The 27,041-nt window shown below is 41.3% G+C and overlaps 1 protein-coding gene across 2 annotated transcripts; it reads right to left on the bottom strand.

The window, feature by feature from the left end:
• Window positions 1-214: 214 nt before the first annotated feature.
• Window positions 215-27,041, bottom strand: LOC108123419 (uncharacterized). Of its 2 annotated transcripts, XM_017238545.3 has the most exons (6): window positions 26,980-27,030; window positions 24,145-24,523; window positions 3,000-3,640; window positions 1,031-1,271; window positions 764-967; window positions 215-704 (listed from the first exon to the last, which is right to left on the bottom strand). In XM_017238545.3, the coding sequence occupies exons 2-6, from the start codon at window positions 24,160-24,162 to the stop codon at window positions 369-371; spliced, it is 1,440 nt and encodes a 479-aa protein (XP_017094034.2). In that variant the 5' UTR covers window positions 24,163-24,523; window positions 26,980-27,030; the 3' UTR covers window positions 215-368. The 2 variants fall into 2 exon arrangements, with proteins under 2 accessions (XP_017094034.2, XP_070135027.1); XM_070278926.1 differs by lacking the exon at window positions 24,145-24,523 and having other exon boundaries at window positions 26,980-27,041.

Here is a 27,041-nt window from a genome sequence, read left to right as displayed (position 1 = left end):
CATTGGCGTCGAAGGTCGTTAGGTGTTGAGCGAAATTCGAAATTTACATCAACTAGATTAAGGAATGCGAATGGTTTATACAAATGAATATACACATTTGTGTGTGTAGGTGGGATTATTTGAAAGCCCCAACGTAAATGCAATTTTATTTCCATAATCCCCTTGACGAAAGTTGTTCAAGGATTGAGACCACATGCAATTTTTGTTGCTCCATTGTAGTTTTTTTTTGTATATTTTATACACCGCCACTAAATACTAATTGTAATCTAAACCGAAAAATAATTTATGGGGATCAAACTTAGTTGCTAAACCACAAAAAGCCAAAATTCCAATTGGGCCAAGTCCACTCTCCTTTGCATTCGAGTCTACTATTTGAATTCATAGCTATCATAGCCCAGGTCTTCGCGTCGAGTGCGAGAGCTGGGATTTCGGTTGCGGAGAGTCAGTTGGCGGTATCCTACGCCAGGTTTATAGTCCACATTGATGCTGTGATGATGCGTCCTTAGGGTGGAGGCGCCACTCCGCTTCTTCTGCGCCTGATGATAGAAGGCGATGTCCCCATAGCTGTGTTTCGGCCACATGCACTCGCAACCGGAGGGCACTGTCCGTGTCTCGGATTCCCAGCAACCGGAGCCCTCGTTCAATCGGATCAGGTGAATGGTGCGATTCAGTTGGATGCAGGAGAAGCCTGTCGCAGAGCATATCTGTTGGGGTAATCAATAGTTAAGTTGAGAAGATTTTTGAAGAAAGTGTTTAAGCTCACCTCTCGTTTTTCGCCTCTTTCGGAAAGCAGGGCCCGGAGCAGTTCATTGCCCCTGTAGCCATACTCGTAATTGTGATTCCGGGACGGAAGGGGCGAATAGTTGTTGGCACAGGTGACCTCCACGTAGTGATTGGGACGGTATTCTCCGCTGTCCAGCTTAACGGTGACGCGATTCGTCGGACAGAGCGACTGGTAAGTGACCACCTATAAGTATATTTTATTTTTAGCTCAACCATGTTTTCTATTTAGTTCTGAATGTGTCTTTACCCCATCTGAGCCGGGATTGGGGCCAATTAAGTGCTGGGGTGGGGGCATAACGCTGCGCACGCGTCGCTTTCGCACATTTTGAATGCCGTAGGGAAGCTGCGCACTCAACTCATTGGCTTCCTCATCCTGACCCTCCCGGGTCACAGCGTAGTCCTCTTCGCCCTCGACGTCCACGCCATCATCTCCGGCCAACTCCGCCTGACCTGGTACTGGTGCCAGTCTTTCATCATCTTCAGCTGCCCTAAAAATTGCATATGCATGGAAAATTTGTTAGTTGTGGCCATGAATTAGTGTAGAACAGAGCGCGCCAGAGAAGCTGCCAACGCCTCCCGTGGATTCTGTTTCCGTAGGCAGGCGGAAATGACTGTAAAAGCGGTTATGCACAGAGAGAATACCACACATAACAATTCAATTTAATAAAAAGCAATAAACTAACTGTAGGATAGAAACTTTTATGAATTGTATGGATAAGCTTCTGACCAATTTACAGAATTCAAAATATCTATTTCGAATTTCTGAAACCCATATACACGATCTATTTTTCTTTGTGGCACAATGTCCGCGATGGTTTAAAAAAAAAATTGGTTTTTGACGTTTGTTATTTGCATGGCTGCCGTTTCTTTTCTGCCATTTTTCCAGCTGGCCAACAAAAGCGCATCATTTTGCATTCAACTGCAGCAAATGCCAATGAATTTTTTAGCTTTCGCTTTGCCGCGAAGCTTTGTCTGCCTGGAGGAGATTGGGGCCACCCAAACGGAGGCAGGGCCCGGGTAGACGGGCGCTTCTCCTGCTAGTGGCGTTGGCGCTGTCCGGAGTCCTCAACACTGAGTGCTGAGCCTGTGGTGCGGCACAAAGCTCTCCGTTACGCGGCTGTCGGTGGCTGCCAGCGGATTTCCCTCTTTCGTTTTCGAAGCTCTAGTGCTGGGCCCCTTACTCCACACCCAATCCCTTATCCCTTCCCGTTATTCGCTCCTGCATATCCTCGGCCCGGTTCTACCATCCTTCCCTCAAGCTTTGGCTTTCAGAACCAATGGCGTTGGCATTTCAGGGCAACAACGGCTTTGATAGTTTTGTCGCAGAGTTTGCGAAAATGTTTTGAAATGAATGCAGCCGGAATAGTTGAGGTGAGTTGGCTCGTTTAAATTAGCACACAAAAAAATGGCATGAAGGATGTAAAATGGCTTTGTGGCTTAAGGACACCGGCAGGAAAATAATTGGCATCTACCTTGTTTTTTTTTTCAAAAAGAAGAAACGTAAATCGATTTCGTTTAAGCTGTGGCTTATTTTGTTAAATTTGTTGTGACATTTTTAAGGAACTTTTAAGGAAGAAGAGTTTCCTTCCAACTTTTTATCATTTGGCCAACTGTGCCATATTTTTGGTTATTTTTATTTTTGGTTATTATTATTTTTGGTTGAATCTCTCTTGGGTCTTGAGCCATCTCATTTTTTTCTGCATGCAATGCCCCGATTGCGTAATCCCTGGCTCTGAAGTCACAGCATGATCCATGCAGCTCCTGATCTCGTTCAGTACGACAAAGGGGATAAACCCAGTCAACTGGGTAGGAATCAGCTTAAGTTCTTACGTTTGCGCTCACGCTTACGTCAGGGATGATGGCATTGACATTTAGTTGATATGCAACTAGGAGACCAGAGCCAAGATTAAGCCGAATGTCCAGGATGAGTCCTTGCAGGAGCCAAGGCTTCACTCCCATTGTCGGCTGCAATCATATGCATCCAGATTTTCCGGAATATGAGCTCAATGAATGCCGTCCTTACTCCGGACGAATGACCAATTTTCGACTCTCCTTTCAGCTTTCATTTTAGGGTTTGGGGATGGGAAACCAAAAGGATAAAGTGCAGGGTATTGTATAATAATAAAAATAATGAGACTTGAATACTTAAAAAACTGGTAAGTGCTCCATAACGATTTATCAAAAATTTGTTAATAAAATAATTGTTTTCTACCAACCTTTGATTAATGTTGCTGTTGCGGCTTCGTCGAGTAAGCTGCAATTGGTCGTGCCAGTTGCTGGTGTCTTCCCCGTAATCGTTGCTGTTGCTGCTGTCACGGTCCTGGCCATCAAACCTGTCCACACCTTGAACGGCCGCATTTAAGTCGGACAATTGCAGACGGAAGTCGTTGCGAGCATTCTCGGGATCATCATCAAACTCTCCTAGTCCCTGTTCCTGTTGCTGTTGTTCATGTTGCTGCTGTTGCTGTTGCTGTTGCTGCTGCTGCTGTTGTTCATGTTGCTGTTGGCTGTCGTATATGCCGTGGATGGGATTTCCGTAGAGTTTTTGCTGTTGTTGCTGGTAATACTGCTGCTGTTGCTGCCATTTGGCCGGTGCTTTGTTGTAGTTATAGTTGCCATTGTTGTCGGACTCGTTGCTATCTGCAATGCCATCAACATCCCCGTACACTCGGTACTTGTAGTTGTTGTTATTACTGGCAGTACTATAGTCATAGCTATATCTATTGTTTTCCAGCCCCGCCGTCGAATCCATGGCCTTAGCAGCCTCCTCCTCCTCATCCTCGCAGGCCACTGCGAGCGTTCGTCTGGAAGAGCCGCTGTCAAAGCATCGGGATGCCAGGATGGCGGCCAAGAGCAGCTGCAAATGTGGCAAAAACAATGAGATACAGATACAGATACTGATACGGATACATGCGATGAAGGGGGTTCAGAAAGGGAAATGTTGGACAATTGTTGTGTGGCTAATAAACTGCAAAGTGTCAACAGTTGGGCGTAGAATCATTGTTTGCCATGTAAATAAGTACCATACATTTAAATATCTATAGAACTGAGGATTTATTTTAATCATACGCCTCTTAATAATAACAATATGATAAGAAATGGTGAAGATTATTGTTATATGACAAGATTACATTGTTTACTGTTAATTAATACTTATCAGTGTAAAAAGTATTAGAACCCTTAGCCCTATCAGTTTATTGAAACTATAAATAGTTGGTTATTGGAGGAATAACCTATCCTTATCAATGGTCGATTGTTTCTTATTAAATATTACATCATTGTTTCCTCTGGTCTATGAACTTTGTTGCCAAGTGTTGCAACCCCAATATCGACCACTAATTCAGCTAAGAACTTAACAAATTTTCGATTGACGAGACCAAAAACTTAAACAGCTTTCCAGTTCCCAATGCGTCCGTCGGCTAAAGGGAAAGTTCAATTCCCCTGCTGGATGTTGACAATCAATGCGCGTTGAGAATGGAATAACGTCAAGACCAAAGCCGAACCCAAATAAGATGAAAAGTTTTCGGGTGTCCGGACATCTACTCTTTCCCTCGGTATTCAGTCCTCAGCTCCTCCAATCCTGAGGTTTACCATTCTGGGGCTGATTTTCCGAAAAGTGGTGGTTAAAGTTTTTGGGCCAAGATTTTAGACATGTCTGTATTTGTGTCTGGTGTGGATGTGCGATGGCTCTGATTATGCGGTCGGCTCGGAAAAAAGTGCCTCAAGTGAAAATAGTTGGAAGACCTTTAGCGATAATATGAGGCACGCGCATCCTATAGTGGGAGACACATCCACACGCTTCAGATATACCCATTGCCATATAGCTACATTCATTAGAAGCTCGCACACTACGTGACCGAATAGTTGGCGCCGGAAATGCTCAAAACTAAGATATGAACATGGAGCCGGCAGTTTCTTTGCAGCTCTGTTTCCTGTTCCCACTATGCCCTGACGCTCTACAAGTTCTTTTGTCTCAATCTAGTTTTTACATGCACTTGAAAAAAAAATTTAAAATGTTAATCAGGGCAGAGTGTTCTAAGGATTACCTAAACCCCTTTTAAACAAACTCGAATTACCTATTTTTTAAGCCAAATTTATATATATTTAGCACCAATTTTTCTCTGTATACTGTATATCCTAGTAGATGGCTATATGTGCAAGTATCTGGGATATATGCAAGTGTTGTTGCCGCTCTGGATTTATAAGATTTCTTTTATGCTCTGGCCCGGCCTACCGCAAAACTTCTTTCATTTATCTCCCTCTCACTTTCTGGCCCTGTTCCCCCAATCTCGTTTCGGGTGTTGCCAAGTTTAAGGAGGAGGACCAGGCCAAACCAGGCCAGGCCAGCAGCAAGTTTGTCAAACTATTTGTATGGAATTCACAATTTGTGTTGATGAAGTTTCTTCGAAGTAGAAGTCTCTAGCTTCGGCTTTACGAAGGCGACGGCGTGATCTGCGTGAACTGTGTGAACAAGTGTTTATGGAATTGAATTATTTTGCGTCTTCCTTATTTTGTCTTTTTTTTCCTTTGGCTTTTGGGAGGCCTCGGATTTTCCTTGCCACCGCTCTGAGAAAATCAGGTTGGACTAAGGGCGTCCCAGTTGTGTGTTATCTGTTTTCGGGGCTTACAGGTGGCTTTGTCTTAGGCGTGGGAATAGGCTTTGTGATTTAAAGTTGCCCCTATAAGCGGATTTCGTGGGTCAAGCTGGCTAAAAGCAAAGTATATTTGGTAACAGCTTAGGTGGTTTTTTTAAACCAAAATAAAAATTAAAAACCTAAGGCATATTTAAGGAATTTAATAATAGAATTTAAGCTCAAAAATTGTTTTATTTCTTAACCTCATAGCAATATGATACTTTTGTAAAATATTGCCAACATTTTTAGTTAAAAAATAAACACAGAAACACAAACAATAATACCTTTCGGACAATGGAAAATATAATTTTATAATTTATGAGGCAGTGTTTGTGAATAGTTTTCAACCTTATGCAAATTATTGCTTTTCGTTTATTTTTTCCCCTATATTTTTGTTATGGGTTTTGTTTTTTGTGTCGACAATCGCCACACGGACACGGCTACTGTTGCCATTCAATTACATTTTTGCAATCAAACTGCAATGTGGCCAGACAATGTTCAGCTGCTCACCTGGCCAGGAACAGACAGCCAGAGAGACAGACAGACAGACAGACAGACGCAAAATATGGTGGATATATATACCATATATAATGGGGTGGCATATGGGTGGCATGATATATATATTGCATAAATTTGTGACCTTTCAGTTTTCAATTGAATTTCTCGGCACGGCGGCAATTGTTCGAACAAAACTTGGTCCTTGCCACTCCAGCTGCAACAGTAGTTGTGTCGCCGTTGTAGTTGCAGTTGCAGCTGTATGGTAGCCAAAAAACAACAAGCAACAAGCACGAAAACTAAGCGAGAGCACCAATTTGCATGCTATGTGAGAGTTTTTATGTCCATAGCAAAAAGCACCGAACAAGGACGAACAAGAACAGAAAAGAGAAAAGAGCCTGCAATTCTCCCCTCGATTTGTTTTAATTGTTGCGCTCGCTCCTTGTTTTCGTTGCTGTTGATGTGATCCCCCTCAGCTGGCTTGTTATTGCTATTTTCGTTACTTATTTTTTATTGTTTTTGGTTATTTTGACCATATCTGGCGCTTATTGGCAATTGTCAAATATTGGTTTTGTTTTTGGTATTATGGTTTCATCAACGGCATGAAGCGATTTTAATTAATCGCAAAAGTTTGCCAATATCAAAGTTTCGTTTTAATTTTCGACATGTTGTCAGCAGTTTCGATGAACCAAAAATTTAAGTTTGCGCACTGATTCAATTAAATGTCACCCATGATCCGCACCCTCTTGACTTAATGTTACGCATACGCCATGTGGGACAACTACGGTTGTCATGTCTGCCCACACCATTCTCAAAAGCTAAAGCAACAACTAGTACGAGTGGCAGATTGGTTGCTCTGCTAGCTGCAAATCCTGTTAATCACCTCTATCACAGGTGCGGCATCTGCACGTAGCTCACTTTTTGCCGGGGCCCTAGAAAAGCTGATGCTTAAAGTCGCCGCAATGTTGTAACAGCCAAAGGACAAAAAGGACGATGGGGGGCTTGCCAGGTTAGCATATGCAGGAAGGGAAGTTAAATACACTCAGGCTCTTACTCAGAGTCTTTGATCCTGTTGATACCTTAGTCGGTAGCCGAAAGGAGCTTTAATGCTGCAATTAGTGGCTCACTGCCCTGGCCGGTGGCTTAAATGTGACTCTGCGTTTTACGACTTTCATTTGGGGGCGATTTTAGTGGCAAGTGCAATACGAGGTCCGGTCTGACCCCCAGCCATTGAAGTCCTATCCGTCAGCGGACCAACAATGAACTCGAATGCAATCCGCAAGTGGATCCATACACCCATTTGTGGTGGCACTCAGCAGCTTATTCGTATTCAATGCCAATATCCAATATTGGCAGAACTACTCGCATAATTTTGGAACTCAATCGCCCGCAATTGTCTGCCTTTGTCCAGCGATTAAACCAGGCGATTTCATTTTCACAAAGCCGATTTTACACCCGATGGGATTAAATGGGTGATTTGGGAAGATGTGGCTATAAAAGCCAAAAAGGCAATAGATTATTTTGAATATTCTTTCATTAAAACTAGGAGATTAAATGTTCATTAATATGCAAACAATTTTAGCTTTTCTATTTAGCTTTACTATTTAAAGTTAATTCCTTTGAAAATCATTAAATAGTTCTTACAGAATGCTCTTTTTAGCCTTAAAACTATTTGAAAGTTTGACTTGGCGTGGCTGGCCAAATTCCTGGATGTTTTCCATTGCTTTGATTTGCATATCGATTTGGGAGTGTGCGTGCGAGGAATGCAACAAGTGCAACAATGCAATCAATGCACACTCATATACTAGCACTAACACACAGTATATATTTTAAATGCTGCTCGAGGCATGTGTTTGTGGCATCGTTCGGAATTCCTTGCTGGCTTGCTGCAGCGAACGAGTATGTGTTAGTGGAGCATATTGAAATTGTTGCCATAGCGAGCGTAATCCCTGCCAGCGACGGGTTACACGGTCTGAAAAGGGCACAAACTCTGCCTTTTTTTTCCAAATGATGTTGCTCGTGCTCTTGAATTTTCCTTTTGCCTTTGGTTTTCTTAGAGAAACGACTGCTGATGCTGCTGGTGATGCTGATGCCAACGGAAAAAATGTAATAAACGCCAAGCAAAATATTTGTCAAATCAATTTAGCTTACACCCGGCGAAAGGGTGAGGGTGTCAAGGGCAGGACGAGGAAGAAAATATGCAGAGTTCACCCACGCATACATACGTGCGTGCGTGTGTGGCAGTGAAAGTCGATGGAAAGTTTTGGTCCCAGAGAGATAAATGGCACTTGAACATATTATTCCCTCTTCTGGTGGGGTAAGTTCGACATGTTGAGGTGTATTTGTTATCCCCAATCATTGGGGAGCTAGGGTTAAATACACTTTTGGGATATTGTATATGATGTTTTACTATATTTGCGAGATACTCCAAATGTTTTAACTGAAATTCTGTTGGAAATATTAATAAATATAACATAGTACTAGCATAAAAATGAGTATTCTTTCTTATATTTTATAAGAATATCACCTAGTCTACTTTCACCATCTTTTGTTGTATTTTATGTTATTTTATTTTATTCCGTTTTTATTCCACTCTTATTTGCAATTTGGCCTTTTGTGCCGAAGACCGCCTAACGGGAATATAACATGACAGCGACCCAAGTCTAGCTGTCTGTCGTGTGTGTAAAAAATTATTGAGGACCCTGTTGAAAGGAGGCTGCCACAGCATCCAGTATCCAACATCCACCATCCAGTATCCAGTATCCTGCATCCAACATATCCTGTTTTTTTTGTAGATCCTTTATTTTGTGTGGCACAAGCTTTGATTGAGGTATGCCGCACCAACAATAACAGCCTGTCGGCAGAAATCTCCACTTATTTATTAAATTTACTGCGCTGCCTGTCGCCTGGGAGACGCGACGAAAAGTAGGCAACACTAAATTTTGGCTCAAGATGAGGGCTGTTCTGGAGGGAGGGAGCCCCGAGACAGGACGTTAAGGGGAGGCCCAAGAAATCCCCAATGGTCTCTAGCAACCTGCCAGCAAAAAGGGCTGCAAATTAAAGTTGACCAACTGTAAGAGGACTTGGGGCTCAAGTGGCTAGAGAATTTCTACCCGATGCCACTCCCCGAGGCTGTTGTAAATTCGCATTAAAATATGTCAAAATGACAAAAGTCGTAGAAGAGTCAGGGGAAATTTCATAATTGAACAATGTTCGAATCTACACAATAAAAAAATATATAATAGTTTTAAAATAATTTAGATATGGCTTTTGAAAATCTTGCTTAAAAACTACTAACAAGCACTTGAGAAAGTCTCTGGAGAGCAATTTTTTTGTAAATAAAAAAACTCTTTTTTTTATCTGCAGATACTTGTGTGTTAGTGTAATTGCTTTTGGCCTGGCAATCCTTTGAGCCGTTGTCGTCGCCTGACAAATTGATGCTTTGACATCGTTCGAGCAAAAGTTTAATCTCTCTCATTGACGAAGTTAAGGCGCCCTGAGCCATTCAAGTGTACAAATATTTGCTGGGTTCTCTTATTAAATCTTTTTCGGTTTGGCTCTTGGGGGCTTGATGCATCAATTTATCACTCCAACACAGATTACAAAACACAGTACACAATCAAAAAATGGCACAAAAAAAAAAGGGATACAAAGATTAGATGCCCTGAAAACATTTCAATCAGCAAAGGAAATGGACACAAACTTCCTTCACTTTGCTGCACTGGGACGGCAGATGTTTGGTCAAAAGGAGAAGAAGTCAAGAAAAACGTTTTGCAATTATTGCACAGAAATTGTTGCTACTACTTGGTAACTATTTCCTGCACTTGGGCAACGAATTTCATCACCAAAAATGGCCTCGTTGCAGGCGTTGCCAGTAATAAACGTCATATGAAACCCACTTCCGTTGGATTCCCATCCTGTTTGCTCTATTTATGTGGCAGCACTTAATGACGACCATGTCCTGCTCTGGAATTGCCATTCTTTGTTTATTTGTACAGTTTTTGCCGCAAACTTTGGCTCGTTTGTCGATTGCATTCCTCTCGACCCTGATGAGTGGGTGAATGGGTGAGGTGAGGTTTGGGGGTCCTGTGAGAGAGACATGCCCAATTTATGTTCAAAGTTGGCACACATAAATGTGACAGCCCCGACTGTACCAGTATCTCTATGCATATTGCATTCCACTACTGGAATGCACTTCGAAAATATACAGATATCCTTTTTGGTGATGGTAACCGGGCCATTCAAAAGATTTCAAATTTGATTTTGAAGAGAGCGAACTGTAAAGTGCCCTTGTAAAGGTTTGAATTGCTTGATGGTAATGGAAGTTAATTAAAATATTTATTAATAGACTAGTAAAATTTTTGAGAAGTCCTATATTTAAAAAAAGAAACAGGGTATTAGAGGCCTCATTCATTTCGGGTCTGGAATATCAAACGATTTGTCGTCAAAGCCTGGCATGCTTTTGTTCGAGACTTGAAAGCATTCATGTATTCTGTAGTTTCTTCAACACTCATTCGAGTTGTCCCATGTTTCCAGAGAAAAGTTTTGATTGTGCTGGCGCCATAGTCACCTGATTTATATACTTTTGAAACCTGGACTGGTTTTCGTAGAACTTATTGTATGAAATAACAATCCCGACCTGACCCCGCTGTGATATGCTATTTACATTGATTGAGGTTGAAGAGTAATTGTGCCCTTCTTATTTCGGAAGCTCAAAATTTCAACATGTTTCAAGTTGCTGGCTTGCTGGGCTAGTGGGCTGTTGGGGCTCTCGAGGATTTTATTGTATTTACTTTGTGTCCCAAATCATGAAAGTTCAAACAGCCGAAGCGGATAATGCCATTGGCAACCCTTCTCACAATCTCAGCATTTTGTTATTCAAGATTGCCAGGCTAAGTAGCCAGAAAGCAGTTGCAATCCATACGGCTTATGCAAAATGTATATTCATATTGTGCTCAATGACATTTAGATGCTAGCCAGCTAAATTTAGATACTTTACTTTACCATTCTTGCATATTCAAAGATACAGCGTGGTAGATGCATATATGCAGTTACAGATGCAAGATACCAAATACAAGATACAGATACTCGGATACAGTAGAGGTAAGCCAAGTCATTCAAGTGGCAATTTGTGCGTGCAGCGAACCGGCAAAGCCACTCAAGTCGAGTCGAGACACATGTGTGGAAGCCACACAGGAAAAAATAATGGTTTTTGTACAAATTCTGGTATGGCTTTTTAAGGTCGAGCTAGGGATTTCCTCCCAGAGGAAACGTACAACAAGGTATAAGCTCCCCACCGTTATTTTTTAATTAAACCGAAACCGCAAGTCTAATATCCATTTTATATCTCTGTGAAGTGGCCAAAACTATGAATGGAAACTGTTGAGATTACTGCAATGGCGAATGCAAAAGGGGTTTTTGTGGTGCATCTAAATCAGCTGGCGAAATGTATGTAGGAGTAAGAGTCGATTTCAGGGGGAATAGCAGTCTTAGAAGTCATAGAGAGGCAGCTCGATAAAATAATCATGAGCTTGCGTTGGCCGGAAACAAATGCGCATTTAACATTCATGTTGGCCGCCTCGATGAAGGAGCCAAAAATCAAATGCACACATGCAAGCCTCGCAAGGACTTAATCCTGGCCCTGTTCCTGGCCACCGCTGCCCCCGCCTCCCCACTGTTCTGACCCATAATCTTTTCTCCTTTTGCCGTCTCTTTTTCTCCGACTGTCTGTCAGGGTTATGTAAAACCAGCCACAAAGTCATTTCACTGAGCGGATGTTTGTGGCCAAATGAAAGGACACGAAGCTCCAAGGGATGTTGTATGGAAGAGGCAGGGGTGGAGAAAACCTCCTGTGTCTGGGCCACGTTTAGCACGCGCACGGTCGTAAATTTTTGCTCTGAACAGCCCCTCGGACAGTTTAATTTCGATTTCCCTTTTATCCAATGGATGCGAAAATCGCGCGTGCAGTTCAGCTACAAAAAAAGAAGGGAAAACAAAAGGAAAAACGTCGTGGAAAATCGGGGGAAAACTGCTGCCGGATGGGCAGTGGCGAATGACCGCGGAAACGAAAGCGAATATTGCAAGAAAAGTCGCAAGTAATTCGTAATGCATAAATAAACGCAGCAAGGACATTAAGGACCTGCCCGTTTCATCTGCTTAACTAGCAGCCCCTCCGTTTGGCTACAAAAATTTTCCAACTGTCAACGTTATTTTTGTCATGACATTTAAATTAAGTTCGTGATTTGGCAAATTCGTTTTGATTTATGCTCATTTGCATGTGAGCTTGTGTACTTGGGACATTGGGAAATCTAGTTTCTGAGAAAAGTATTTTCATGATTAATTTCCAAATCATGCTGAGGAAATTAGTTTCAATTCATATGTGACATCAAATAGCAAAATGTAAACAGAATCCCATATAGAAAATGTATTTCAAGGTCAATTAGATGATCTAATAAAAGGAATTGCTTATGAAATCAGTTCGGAAGTAATCAGTTTCGAACGGAAATTGAGAAAGAATGACCTATTTGACATTTCAATCCCATGCTTCACTAATCAGTCAGTATTCTAATCCCATTTCATACATTTTTGAAACAACTTGTGATACATAAACCTTTTACGTTCTGCAAGGGATAGCCCTCAGCCAAAAAAAAGGATACACTCCAACTCTTTTAACGTCCTGCTTGTTCATAAAGATACAACAAGAAGGGCACAGAAATTGAAAAAGGTCAAGTGGCGGTAAATAAAAACTGTGTATGGCATAAAAGTTTATATTGCACATTTGCACACATGCAGGCCACTTAGTCATAAACGTCTGCCCCGAGAACACACAGTATAGTATGTATATAACACTTACATATTTATACTGTATGCGTATAAATTTTTCAATATAATTTTATTCGCTCACTGGCCGCTACTTCACAAATTTGGTTGTCACTGAAACGTGTGTGCGCAGCAGATTACCCATTTCCTGGTCCTCGTCCTGAAAATCCTCATCCTCAGACCTTAGTCCTTTTCGTGTTGACAGTGTCCGTCAAAAAGATTTTATTGCTTCAGCTGCGAGAGTCGCATTAAAAACAAATCAAAGATACAAAGCACATAAATACTTTTACGAGTTGAAAGACGAGGTCGTCTCTTATTTTGGCCAAGGCGGATACTGGCGGATTGTTTCAATGGAATTTCCACCAGTTCTGGCGAATTCTGTTATGATTTTTCGCTCAACCGAAACTCAAGTTTCGGCAATTTGAATCTAGGGAAGGCGGAATTGATTTGATTAGGGCCTCGATTTGCATTCTTAAAAGAGCACAATGTTCATCGATAAACAAATAAATTGTTTTATTTTTCTTTTTTTTTTTAATATAACCACCGATGGTCATTATTCACCGAATAACTAATGGAATTCTGTGGTAGTTTTATAATAGAGACCGCGTATTTTATAAACATATTTCGCTTGGTTTAATTTTAATTTAAGCGAAACGAATAATGTAATTAAAGTAAATTAAAGCTAGACGGGGTTTTATTCCCTAAATGAGAGAAATTTAATCATCATAAACTGGCCGACGGGTTATAAATCGTATATGGCAGCGACTTTCATGCTTTTTAATCAACTGTTGCCTATTAATTGGCGATTTCCCGGCACCAGCTCTTTTGTCTGAAAGCGAATAAATTGCCGAGTTCCCCAGTCAAATAAATTAAATAATCGCATGATTGATGTTCGCTAATTAACTTCCATATTATTATTATTATTATGATTATGATTATTTGGTTTCTCCAATTTGATGATGATGAACGTAGAACATAGAACGTTGTACCTGTGTACTGTGGCTATCTGGAAAGCTTGTTAAGTCTGAATAATCAAAATTGGCTTTCCCTCGTAATTATGTGCATATAAATTGCGCAATGCAGGATTCTATGGCATCCTAATCATTCTCTGGATTATCCTTAAAGATATTCTATGGCTGTGGAAGCTTCCATCTTTAAGCTAGGAAACCGCGAACCTTTATTTTGTAATTAGTCAAAAAATTAGAGCTTAAAAGGTCTGCGGTTTTGGTTAGTCTGCTATTTTCAACGGCAATTTCCCGGAATGATTTGGTAAAAGTTTTTCGATTAACCTAAACGGCCAAAAGGACAACTATTTGCCATTCTCTCCCCGGCTGGCTGGTATCCTGGAATTTTTCTCCTATACATCTTACCCGTTTTGGCCTATTTTTATGAGCGAAGTTTTAATGATTTACGAGTTATATTGCAACACATTCGCTTCCTGCCCAAGTTGGCCAAGTTGGCTTTCAGCTGCTGCAAATTTTTGGCCAACTGGCAATTAAATCCTATTTGGCAAAAGGGCGGGGCAGTTGCATGTTTGTCACTTTTTCGAAAGAGATTTTTCGGGAGTGAGTCGAGTGGCTCGCTGATTGAAATTTACGATTTTCCCGGATCGTATACACAGACACAGAGACCAACACAAAAACGGTTTGTTGTTCTCGCCATTGCCATTGAACGGAAATGTTGTCATTGGCAATTCTGGGCGCCATTTCGCCTTCTGGCCAAACGGCGCGTCACTTTTATGGCAAACGGAAGTCCTCGTGTTATTTATGTGCTTTGTGTAATCTGCGGGCGTAAGGCGGCGGGCGGTAGAAATACTTCTCAATTATGCCTTCGCCATCCAAAAGGGCAAACTCTCGCCTCGGGCGCTTATTTAATAGCTTATTAGCCCGCTGGTGAACACAAACAAAGACCAACACCACCACCACCGCCACCAAGAACACCAAAGCCCAAGCCAATGTGAAAATCCAATTAAATGTGACATCTGCCCCAGAAAATCCATGGCGTGATTTTGATATATGGGTTAAGTCGAGTGTGAGACCCTCGGACTCAATAAACAATTGATGAAACTTTCATTCGATCAGCGAGTCTAATTTATGAGGGAAACTCTCCTATGATTCGTATGCAATGGTAATTGACAATGCCAAATGGCTGAATGTGGGCCATGCCCGCAATTAGTTCAACATAATGATGCATCATTATGGCCAGTAATTCATCAAGCAGCAGACTCGCGGCTCGCCCTAGCCCACTGTCTGTTCTTGTGTCTCTTTCCAGGTCTGGTTTCAGTTCCCCCCATTCATAAATCACAACCGTCAGGTTGTAGTCGTCCCACTATGCGTATGAGCAATTTGATAAATATTCAAGAAAAATATGCAAACGAAATTGTCCTTCATAATACGTCGGTTTTTTGAGACTTTAGAGATGACATCTAGACTTAAGAGAAACTAGTTAAAATTATTAAAAATTACTGGAAACTAAATACAGGCTTCCTTAAGATTCTTCTAATATAGCCATTTCCTCAGATATATTAAATATGTAGCTCTTTGAAGCCAATTATTTTATGCATCTTCCCATCACTATTCACTGATTTACATTCCGTATTCCATGCATTCCGAAAAGTAACTTGGCCATATATTTTACCTAGCCAGAAAGCATTATTTAATCTCGTTGCCAGCGACGTTTTATCAGGATAGGGACAGGGCAGGGACAGGGCGAGGAAAAAGCGCTAATAAGTCGGCAACGTGACATTTGCTCTGGCTGGTAATGCTTTGGTGGTTTGGCGGTTCCCGTGGCTCAGGATGGCAAATAAAGTTTCGGTCTCGGACAGCCGCAGGCTGCAAATGAAGAAGATGACTTTATCGGGGCAGCGGCATCGTCAGTCGAGTGGGAAAAAATGGTACAAACGGCAAAGGAAAAAAAAACAGAAAATAAAAGGAAAACAAAATTTGTTGGCCATGTTGCCGTGGCGAATGTAAATAGCAAAACGTGATGGGCTCTTCACAGCGGTGGGGTGGAGTGGGCTGGGGTGCAGGGCCTTACAGTGAATGCTGGGTGGTTCAGTGGCGAACTCACAGCTAAAAGTGACAATAAATGCCGGCGGTTATGTATAAATTGCTAAAGTGTGCGGAAAGATTTACGGGTCCAACCAATGGACCAAAGTGCCGCCTCGCCCTTCCTCTGCCCATTTTTAACCTACCCATGATGCCCCATCCTCAATGCTGAGCCTGGCCATCCCCCCTTTCAGTTCACAAACAAATAAGCAAAGCTTAGGACTTGGCCAGGCCAGGCCAGGTGCTTTTAGCTTGATTGCCAGCTCAGAGAGAAGAACGGGACAGAATAGAACAGGTGGGCCGGACTGGGCTGGCAAAGAGGCAGCCACCTACTCACAATGACAGTTTGGCCAGCTCTCGACAAGGCCGCCTGTCGCTTTCGAGTGCCAGATAGAGACGGCTAGTCGTGCTAGCGAGAGAGAGAGAGGGAGGCAAAAGCTTCCCACTTTGGCTGGCTGCTCATCAAGAGCTCAAGGAGCTGTTGTCACACTTATAGTTGCCCTCCTGGCTTGTTCCTTCAAACAGGCCTAATCATTTGCACGGGGTCAGTCGATTGGCTGGCAAATTGATTTCAATTAGCTGCCAAAATCACAGGTGCCATGTTTTATGGAACACAGGGAAAAATATATATATTACTTAATTTCATCAATATGTTCTTAAGAAACCCATAGAAGAATTAAGTCCTTTAAAATATTTATTAATTTCTGTCTGTGCATCTCTCCATTACTCTCTCTCTAGACGAGGTGATTAAAAATTTTGTGGAGGGAAAGTCAATGCGGCAGACGGCGCACATCATTCACACATTTTCGCATAATTTGGTAAAACAGGGGAAGGAAAGAGCCAAACATCATTAACCCAGCCCCTCTGACATACATTTGGCTTAATGAGCTGGGAGAGGGGCACGCCCACAACCCAACAGACTACACCCACCATCGTACACTCCATCCTACCACCCAACCCTGGAGTCCTGCTTCCCTTTCCTTGGCTCACACTTCAACCATTTGTCGCCATATTTATTTTAATGGTTGCTCAATTTAATCACTTCGACATCGGCTTTCCATGCTGATGGACTCAAGTACTGAAGCGGGTTTTTTCTTATTTTATTTTTGGGTGGAAAATTCAGGGGGCGTTAAAAGAATCAACCGACGAGGCTTGGCTCAGTCAAGGCTTTTTTTACATTTTGTGGTTGAAAAATGTTTCAAGATTTCATTTTATGCGACATTTAATTAAGCGAAGAAACTTTTTTAAGTTTTAATGGAAGACGTCGTGGAACACGCAAGCAAAAACACACACACTCACACAAACACACTCACACATGGCGTATATCCTTGCATACATGCAGAAACATCCTTACACGTACACCCCTCTTTTCGAACACATTTTGTATTACTTTGGCACACTTTACTCAACCATTTCCGCACCCTAACCATCAAATGGGGTATTTTATGTTCCTTAAAAGAAAACCATTTTTGTTACCTTTAAAAATTATTTATTTATAGGAAATTGGTAAAAAATGGGGGAAAAAACTACTTTATTTTCTAGGTTATGGGAAGACTTCTTTTATTACAAAGGATAATTAAAATAAACTTTTTTTGAATCGATCTGGAAATTGATTTTTATTTTCTTTCAAGGAAGAGTAACTCCGTTTGTTGGCAGAGCATTCCGTAATATTTTTTCCATTGCCTTTGCACTTTGTTCAACAGTTTATTAAATTGACTTTCAGACCCGTGGATGCAGTAAAATATTTTGCGAGAAAATATTTGAAAATTTATTAAATCAAGCCGGCAATGCATCTTCATCCTCCGCTCTCCATCATCATCAACATGGTTGAAGGCGCGTATTGGAGGAGAGATAGGGCGGTCCTGGAGCAATGGCAGGGAAAGGATGAGTCCCGGGCCTGCATTTTGTTGCTTGGCCGAGTGAAATGAGCTGCATCCGGTCTATAGCAGCTGCAGGCGTTGCATTCTTAACGCCCCAGCACTCTGTTGCCCACATTCACATGTCCTGCAGCTGCTGGGCCACGGGCTACCGCTGCATCCTGTAAGGCTGCGAAGGCGTGTGTGTGACTGAGTGAGAGTGGGTGTATCTGTGCCACTACGCTGCGTACTTTATTCCTTTTCCTGTGCGCTAGCGCATTTCCGCTTCGCAGACACAGATACTGATACGAAGGCAGGCCGCGCTGCCGGCGAACAGCGAATTTTGATGCATTTCCGGGGAAGCTATGCTCCACGTTTAATGGTGGAGTGAACACGCGAAGAATTTATGTTCAATCTTAGGAAAATAATGATTATCTTTTATTTTATGGTTGAGCGAACGACGACAAAATTCCCATTCTATTCACATATGGCTGATCGCCTGAGCATGAACCGCAGCCATATTTTCAGGATGAAGTAGCAGAAAGCAACAACGGCAGCAGGATGCGCCCAAGGAGGTCAACTTGCAATTGCACTCGTCCTGTTACAGGACAATTATCGGGCGACACAAATTGCAATTGCCCGAAGCTCTCGACAATTGATGGGCAACCATTCATTATGTCCTAGAAACAGACAACAACTGGCACGCCCACAAAACGATTTAAATTCGGATTGTGGGGGAGTGATTCGAGTTCTCGGCGTGGCTTTATCGCCTTAAAGGACTCTGGGGCTGATGGAGCATCGATAATGTGGTTGATTGGATACTTGCTAACTCTAAATGGGAATTGTAAATCCTGCCTTAATGCCGATCAATGCCAGTGGAAGCATATTTCAATTTGTTGAATGCAAATCTTAGACAGAGATTTGTATTTCCCTCCATTCAGATATAATTAAAGAGGTTTGTGGAGACGAGGTGGAGTCGAAGCCTTATCCTTGCCATTTTCAGCTGGGAAACTGAAGATTTTTCTCTCTTTTATTTTTTCCAGAATTTCTTTTGGCCCGTGCAAGAACTTTTAACGGATAACGTCACTCAAGAAGATACCTTCTCAAGCCACACAAATGACGTAATGTACTCCTGGCAAAAACTTAAAATTTCAAGAGAATAGAGTTTCAATTTTGGCCTAAAGTTTGAGCTGAGAAGGACATCTCACGCACACCCATGCAGGATGCATAATGCCTCACCATAAATTCCAATTAAATTGGAAACTTTCTAACCAGTAGAGCCAGGAAAATTCGCCAAGTGCAGGCATTCTAGCATCAGCGTATGTTATGGTTTTGATTAAGTATACGCCCCGTGGCAATTGCAGTAAATGCACAGAGAAAATTAATATCGAAATTAATATGAAACCAATTTTATGAATTCATAATTCATTAAAAAATGTACCATATATTTCGTAAAAGAACAACGAAACAACTTTATAAGGTATTCTTATATAGACGTAGATCGTACGTATATTAACATTATGTTTACTCGCCATTATATTTGAGCTACTAAAATTTTTATAAAACTTCCAAAAAAGTTAAAAAAAAATGTTTAATAAAATCGAACTATTCATTTTGTTTGAAAATTCATTTTTTTCTGTCTATTTTAGTAGGATTAGGAGTAGGAATTGCCGCATGTGGCGTTGCATTCAAATGGCTGTGGCATTTTGGCCCAACTGCATTCCGTTTTCGATTCCCATTTCAATTCATTGGGGACGTCTGTGGCCGTTTTGGGGCGTGGCTGGTCGTGTGGGACTGGCCGGTTGGAGAGAACTTTTTTGGCTCGCCATGTTGACTTTGCGTTTAATTGTTTTATTGTCCGCCAAGTGTCGGCCATCACACACACACACACCCACCAGCACAGACACTCTTGAAGTTTGCACTCGTGCGGCCAGTTTGGCACTGTCGTTGACCTCGTTGGCGAATTCCCGCTCGGTTCGACCGCCCCCACCACTCCACCCCTCACTGCACATCCCGGAATCTGAATTTTTTTTCCCACTTTTCGGTTCGCTGAGTTGTCGAATTCAGAACGAAAAAGGGAGACCGCCGCCACCGCCTGCTGTCTGATATACGAGCTTCTGGCGGCTGCACAAATTATGCCAAGTGCAATACTTGAGGCAGCTGCCAGGGCATGGGCGTGGCACTGGCTCCTTTGCAGCAGATTGGCAGCTTTAATTAACTTGATGCACAGGGCGCAAAAAAATTCGTCGAATATTGAAGGGGCTTAGTTGGATTATAGCCTTAAGATAGGTTTTTAAAAAATAAAACTTGGTCTTTTTAAAATAGAAAATATAAAGCTTAGAAGCATTTACTTGACAATTTTTAGAGGTTGCTTATAGGTAACAATTGGACCTAACAAAAAGTACAATTCATCAATGACTTTAATAAAATTAATTTGCACTTTTAAGAAAAATACCCATATCTTTTTTTTGCGGTACCGAAAAATCTCATTACTGTCTTGACGTTGTTATTGCGATGCGCATGCAAATGAACACATTGAGTCCTCAACTTAATTTCAATTTTTATTAACAAGAAACTTCATTATGAAAGTTCAACAACTTGAAGAGCAAACAAACTCTCTTTAGAGCAGCGTTCTTTTTGTAAATATGGCTTTATCCCGGGTCTAAGCTGGCTATAACAAGACATTAAGCCGACACATACACATAATAATAAAAGTTGCATGTGTTTGTGTTGCGGTCTCAGACAGAATCAGACGGAACCAAAATATTTGGCCACTGCAGAGTGCAACAACACGAAAGAGCTGGCTGAGCTTCCAGGTGGCTGAGCAGAAAAACCAGAACTCAACCGAAACAAAATACCCAAAACAAACAGAACGGGAGAATTACTTTAATGGGGGTCCACTTGTACTGGCCAAGGTAAGAAGTTGCGTGCCGAACATCCATAAGTTTTCCGCCTGTTGGCAATCTGGTCACATATCCTGAGCCAGGACCCACGTCAGCCACTTCCAAATGCATGCATACCATACCCGGACCGGGGGATATATGGATATATATGTGTGTACACTTGACTTGTCAGCCTGTTAATTTGCTAAATAATTTTCGAATCTGCCCCGCCCACTATTTGGTGTGCGGGAGCAGTAACTCAAGTTGGCACGCCCCCTTAAAGGCGGAACGTGCCAAATATTCGAGATGCGGATGTGTAAGCACAATCCAGGCTTTAGCCAAATTCCAAAAGGGATATTCGAGTTTTGGCCAGGGAGGAGGGATGAAAACTATTTATGATTTCCCAACACGATTCATCCTACACCTTTTGCTACTCTTTCGTTTATTTGTTTGTCGTTTGCTGACTACGTGAGATTGTTGGGTGTTAAAAAAAGCAAAAAAAAAAAGTAAAACAGAAAACACTCGCACATAAACCGAATGTCCTTCCGACCCAAACATGCTTTCATCAATTAGCGTTGAAGATTTAATTGCGGCACGTGTGAACTTAATTAAATGGCATTAGTTTGTGTAATTGTAGTCACGATACGAACGACCGCACAGCACCGACTGCCACGCCTTAATTATGGGTCCTTCGCCCCCCAAAAACTGTGTGCAATTTAAGTGCAGCTTTCTCAACTGCATTTGCATTCCAATTAATTTTTGAGCACGCATGCAATATGAAATTTTTTCGGTTGACTTTTGTTTTGCCAGCAAAGGGTAAAATTTAACGAAAAAAAAAGAAAATGAGAATTTCGTTATTATTATGGCACAGGTCCTGCAAAGGTGTTTAGCCATGGGAGGCGGGTAGGAAGGGGTCTGCCAACTTTAGTTGCATTTAATTAGCATTATTGTCATGGCAACGGCAAAAAGCATTTGCGGTGTAAATTAACTTAGCATCTGAGGGCCTGCCCCCCAAAATGTGGGCAGGGCTATCCGGCATGTGGGTAATTCAAAACAATTTTAATTATATTATGCACAGCAATAGTTATTAATTGTGCAAGCAAATTATGGAGATGCAATTTGGGGTCTGTGCGTGGTTGATCCCATCAGGTCAGCTCGTTTGTTAGCTGCAAGTTTCTGGTTTGGCAGAATAACATAAGGGAGAGGAAAGGATTTACTGCATACAAATCCAGTGGTTATATTAACACAAAACTGTCTTACATTTATGCAAATTGCCCAATCTCTTGCCAATCTTGGCATGAAGGCTAATTACCCAGAACACCAATAAGTAAATTATTGTCTATGTTGGTCATGAGGTACTTTAAAACAAAGTCTACTTAATCCGACAACCATTTCCAGTCATATTTTATTTTGGAACATTGAAAATTACTAAAAAAGAAGGCTTTATATGTAGGATGTTTTATTAAACAAGTAAAACATTAAATTTCCCTGAAAAACTGGTCGGAAAATGCTAATCATGCAATTTGTGTTATATGTTTAGTTTGGTCCTGCATGTTTTGCATTTATTTAAGCTGGAAGCTTTGAAAAGGACTTTTCCAAAGCCAGGTGGCTTCGCAAAGCCAACTAGTAATAATAATAGAAGGCCACAAACAACCATGGCTAAAATAACTAACAACGAAATTGCTGCTCTAATTTTAGGCAATAATGCTCAAAAATTACCTGAAACGACAAACAAAAATTTTCCGCAAACGAGCTGGCTATTTAATTCCGTGTGAAAGCAATATCCCTGTTGTGTTTTTGTCCACAATTTCTGTTAAAATTCTTGTCACTGCACTTAAATAATGTAAATATAATTTGGCTGTTTGCCGCTGTCTGCGATTTGAAAACATTTTATGCGAGCCCATGTTCGGGTCAGGCCAAAAACTGCCACTGGATGTTTTTGTTTGTTTTTTTTTTTTCATTAAGTCCTAGCCCTGTTTGCCATTTCATTCAACTGCACTCAGGTGACAATGCAACTAATTACGGTCAACAATGTGGCACGGTCCTGTGTACCCCAGACCACTGAGTCGCTCCGTTAAATAAATCAGAAAGTAATTAAAACAACACGAAATTTGTTAGTGAATTACAGGCGCAGTTTTGGTTCGAATGGTAGTGGAAACAGGACTTGCTTTTCCTGTTTTTGGATTCCTTTTTTCCACCAAACAGAATAAATTGGAATTCTTGGGAAACTAGAAATATTTATGGGAGGAGGAGTTGAAAAATATGTATACTTAAATTTAAATGCTTTGCTTATCATTATCTTAGTTGAAAAACCAGAATTGATAATTACACATTTGTGGAAAAGTCATGATAATTAGACTATCGCTTGTGGCGGCAATACGTCATAGCTGGCTGTCAAAAGCCAACGCGATTTATGGCCTGGCCTAATCTGCGTCCGGCTAATTTAAGAATTTGAAATCAATTTATGCCCCAGCGAGGGGAAAGTTTCTCAAAAGTACGTCCAAGTACGTTTGAAGCAAGAAATGTACATTAGTTGTGGCTAAAAGTGTGCGAGTACTTTTTTTGGTTCGTGTTTTTTCTCACACTTTCTGTTTTTGTCCTTTGCCGCAGGCGGAATTTTCATTAAAGCATTTTTGATGTCTAATTTGCATATTTTTGCAGCTGGCCGAGTTGCATGCCGACACTGTGAGGCTGCTGCTGCCAGGCAAGTGACACGTTAAGCATTCAGAAATGGTTGCCAAGTGGGTGTGCCGTGGGTGGTAAGAGGATGGACGATGGTTGAATGGCTCAACGGTTGGGTGCTACACACTACTGCACTTGCAAAGAAAAGTGCAAGCAGGTTTTTTGTTTCTGGTACTTTTCTCGGCTGATGGCTGGCTGTCAGTTTGCTCGTTGTCCTGCGACCATCCAACATCCTTTCAGCTCAGATTTTTCGGCCTGGACAAAGTGTCGAGTGGCAACACTAATTCGCATGCTGCCCCACAACAGCCCCAGCATCAGCAACAACAACAACAACAACAACAGCATCTGTTGCCAGTGAACATGGAAAATGTAAGCCCCCATATACCCTCATACACCCATAACCCTCATGGTAGTACCTCCTTCTATGATGCTTGTATTTTTTGTTAGATTTTCAGCTAAATTTGTGCCAGCGCTTTTTGCGCTTGCTTTTTGTTAATTTCCAATTTTCAAACCATTTCTCTTCTCTCATCCTTTGTGTGTGAGTGTGTGGGTGGGTGTATAGTGTGTGTGCACAGCTGGTGTGCTTTATGCTCGTCTGTCCGTGTGTGAGTCTTTGGTCAACATTTCGTTTGGCTCATGGCATTAATTCAATTACTGTTTGCATATTGCCAGTGAAACCAAAGCACCCACATCCAGCTATAGAATGGAGTTCAGAACTCGGAACTCGGAATTCGGGACTCGGGACTCATGTAAGCGTTATCCTTTCTCCTTTACAATGCATATGCACCGCACGGATCTGAGATGCACCTTCCAAAAAGGGCAAAATTAAATCGAAGCTTAAATGTGGAAGTCATAGGAATCGACAGCAGCCATAATTGATTTAAAATTATCCCAACATTGTTATGGCAATTATGAGAAGATAAATTAAATAGCAGGTGTTACTTACCACAGCTTTGGAGAACATGGCTTTTGAATTAGGCTTTAGTTGATTATTTTTAAATAATAATTTTTGTGTGCACTCAGCTTGTATTTTATATCTGAGATTAAAAGTCTCAATTCCTTGTCATAGTCCTTTGAAGGATGGTATATCAATATTTTCACAGACTGCCGGACAAGGAGTTATTTTTCAATGAATTTACACCGACCATTCGGAGCGATCGCGTCGCGATTTTAGGCTTCTGATGGTGTAGCCGTTGGAGCGAATAATGAGCCACCAAGTGCCAGATGCTTGGCCATTTATAATCTGGCCGATGGAAGTGGCGGCGCTGGGAAGTAGGCAGCCAACTGGTTAAACCACCGGACGATGCTGTTTTTAGATACGCCACCTGTTTGTTTGTGTATAGGAGAGCGATTGTCATTGGGAGCGGAAAAGCCAGCGGAACGCTTCAAGTAATTAGTATGCTATCGCAAACAGTGGTCGACAAAATAATACCTCTAATAAAAATATTTAATCAATTTTTGGCAAACTTTATCTAAAAACAAGTTGACTGAGCGAACATTAGAACGATTAGAACATTTTATATATACCACAACTAATGCTAATATTGTGCCCGCCACTGTTGCCTTGGAGTAAGAAGGATAAAGCTGGACGTCACCATGGCCATCGTCATCAGCACCATTATATAGAACTCAGGGCTTATATGCAGAAGTGGCAACTAACTGAGCAGTGGCAGCTTGCTTATCTTCACTCACACAGGCAAACAGCCAGAGAGAGAGAGTGAGGCGGGACTGGGACAGGAAGACTCACCCACACTGCAGCGGAATATCCCGCCGCGCCGATAACATTTGAATTTTTTGCTTGATTTATGAGCATAACATGAAACTAACTCTCTGACATATCGGAACAAGATACAACAACATCAACAAAAACCGTTCAGACCGTAAAAGTCCAACAACCGAACGCTGACGCATTTCAGAATGGAAACTGAATCGAGTCATTATTCGCAAATTCATAGCTTTGAGCTTGGATTTCATATGGAAATATTTTCCCAAATGATTATGGTTTCTTGTTGTTGTGTTTGCCTGAAAGGAGACGAACTTTCAAATATTTTCCAGAACAAAGGTAAAGAGAATGTATCATTTTTAATTAATTCAATCAAGGAATCTTTGTGTGCCATTGTATTAATAATATTTTCTTGCATAGGAAATTGTAGTTTATTAAGAGATATATTTTACTTGTATTCACAGATCCCTTACACATTTTCAAAGCGTTTGCTTTTGGCTTAAGGGGCCCATCCACAGGCGAGCATGTTCGTCAACATGCTCGCCTACTTGAATTTCATTTTCCCCACTAACTAGAGCCAAAATTCGTGCGAACATCATTTTTCGATCAATTTTTTCGAACATCATCGGCACTCTAATTGCACTTATGGCAATAAGTATTTGCCATAAATAATATTGCAAAATAATATTGCACTTTTTATTCATTTTTCTCTACCAAAACGTTTTTTCAAACTGACGTTCGTGCCAACATTGCCATCCATTGGCGAGCATGTTGTTGCAAACGTTGTCAAAATAGAACGATTTCAATTCCATTCGAACATTTTGACAAACACAAAATTTGACAACGAACACTACCATCCACAGGAAAAAGTTCGTCGAGCACAACATGTTCGCCGAACATGTTCGCCTGTGGATGGGCCCCTTTAAACTCTTATATTGCATTCTGCAGATGCCAATGTGACATTGTCTGGGCCATTATTGGTTCTGCATTGGAGTCCTCTATTGTATCCTGTTCCTATATCCTTGCTCCACATGCGATCTAATAAACTTTACATTTGTTTGGTTTGTTTTTTCTTTTTCCCAGTTCTTTGTGCGCCTTACTATATATTGCAGAATTTTTGTTGTATGTGGCCCTTGAAGATTTCTTTTTTTTATATGCTTCTGTTCCGTTTTGCCTTCTCCTTTCATCATTTTTTTTTTAACTTCCTAACTCTTTGCCTCCATTGTTGACTTCTTTTTAAATGGCCTCGTTTTTAGTGGCTTTGCGACTCGGCCGCTCTTCACTCATTTCATTTTCGGACATTTACTTAGTCCATAATGTTTTTTTCTTTTTTCCGTCGCCGGCTTCCTTTTGGCTTTGACAACTTAAAGTTTATCAAATAGTTGCCACAACTTTTTCAGCTTTTGTCTGCACATATTTTTCTGCGGTCGTGCTTTGTGGTTTCTGTTTATTTATGCAGATCTTTCTCTGTGTTTCGCCATAAAGTTTTGTTTGTTTTCCAACGAAAATGCATAACAGGGTTAGTTTATTGGTTTTGTTTTCATTTTTATTCTTATTTTTTTGTGCCAACAATTCTGCGAAGCAATTAAAAAGTATTATTTCTTCTACAAAAGCAGTGGTACTACTTGGCGTATGCGTAATTTTCTGCCCCCTGCAGTCGAAACTCTTGCCAAGAGTTGGTTAAAAATTTTAATTAGAATGCATTTCTTGGGTATCGTTTCCCAGAGTCCACTTCGTTTCTTCCGCTGACCCACTAAATTTTCAAGGTTTTTGTTTCTTGGGTATGAAAACAACACCAAAAACGGGGAAACAACTTCATAAAATTCAGATATTGCTTCGCAGGGAGCCTGGCTTTAATTAATTTTCGCGCTGCAGTTTGTTAGGTATTTGACGGGTTAATCTTTATGGACAGTGACGCAAATTCACATTCCCAGCCATGCTTATATATAAAGTTCGAACATCCAGGGGCAATCAAACGCCCACCGGATTTCGGTGCGCTGCACACATGCCTCGGCGGAGCATAAATCACAAAAAACTATTCTCTATTCCGGCACTTACACGGACGCTTATCAGTGGTTTGGTGGCTTATTGCCACTGCCATTGCCACCGCCGACTTTCAG

The sequence above is a fragment of the Drosophila bipectinata genome, chromosome 2R (assembly GCF_030179905.1).
Source record: "Drosophila bipectinata strain 14024-0381.07 chromosome 2R, DbipHiC1v2, whole genome shotgun sequence".
Lineage (NCBI taxonomy): Eukaryota > Metazoa > Arthropoda > Insecta > Diptera > Drosophilidae > Drosophila > Drosophila bipectinata.
Note: the sequence above shows the minus strand (reverse complement) of the source record. Positions and strands in the feature narration are given on the sequence as shown.

Excerpts from the sequence above, each read along its gene's own strand:
- LOC108123419 (XM_017238545.3), bottom strand. Across the intron at positions 968-1,030 it reads CCAATCCCGGCTCAGATGGG|GTGGTCACTTACCAGTCGCT; the intron begins GTAAAGACACAT and ends ATATACTTATAG. Across the intron at positions 705-763 it reads AAAGAGGCGAAAAACGAGAG|ATATGCTCTGCGACAGGCTT; the intron begins GTGAGCTTAAAC and ends TTACCCCAACAG.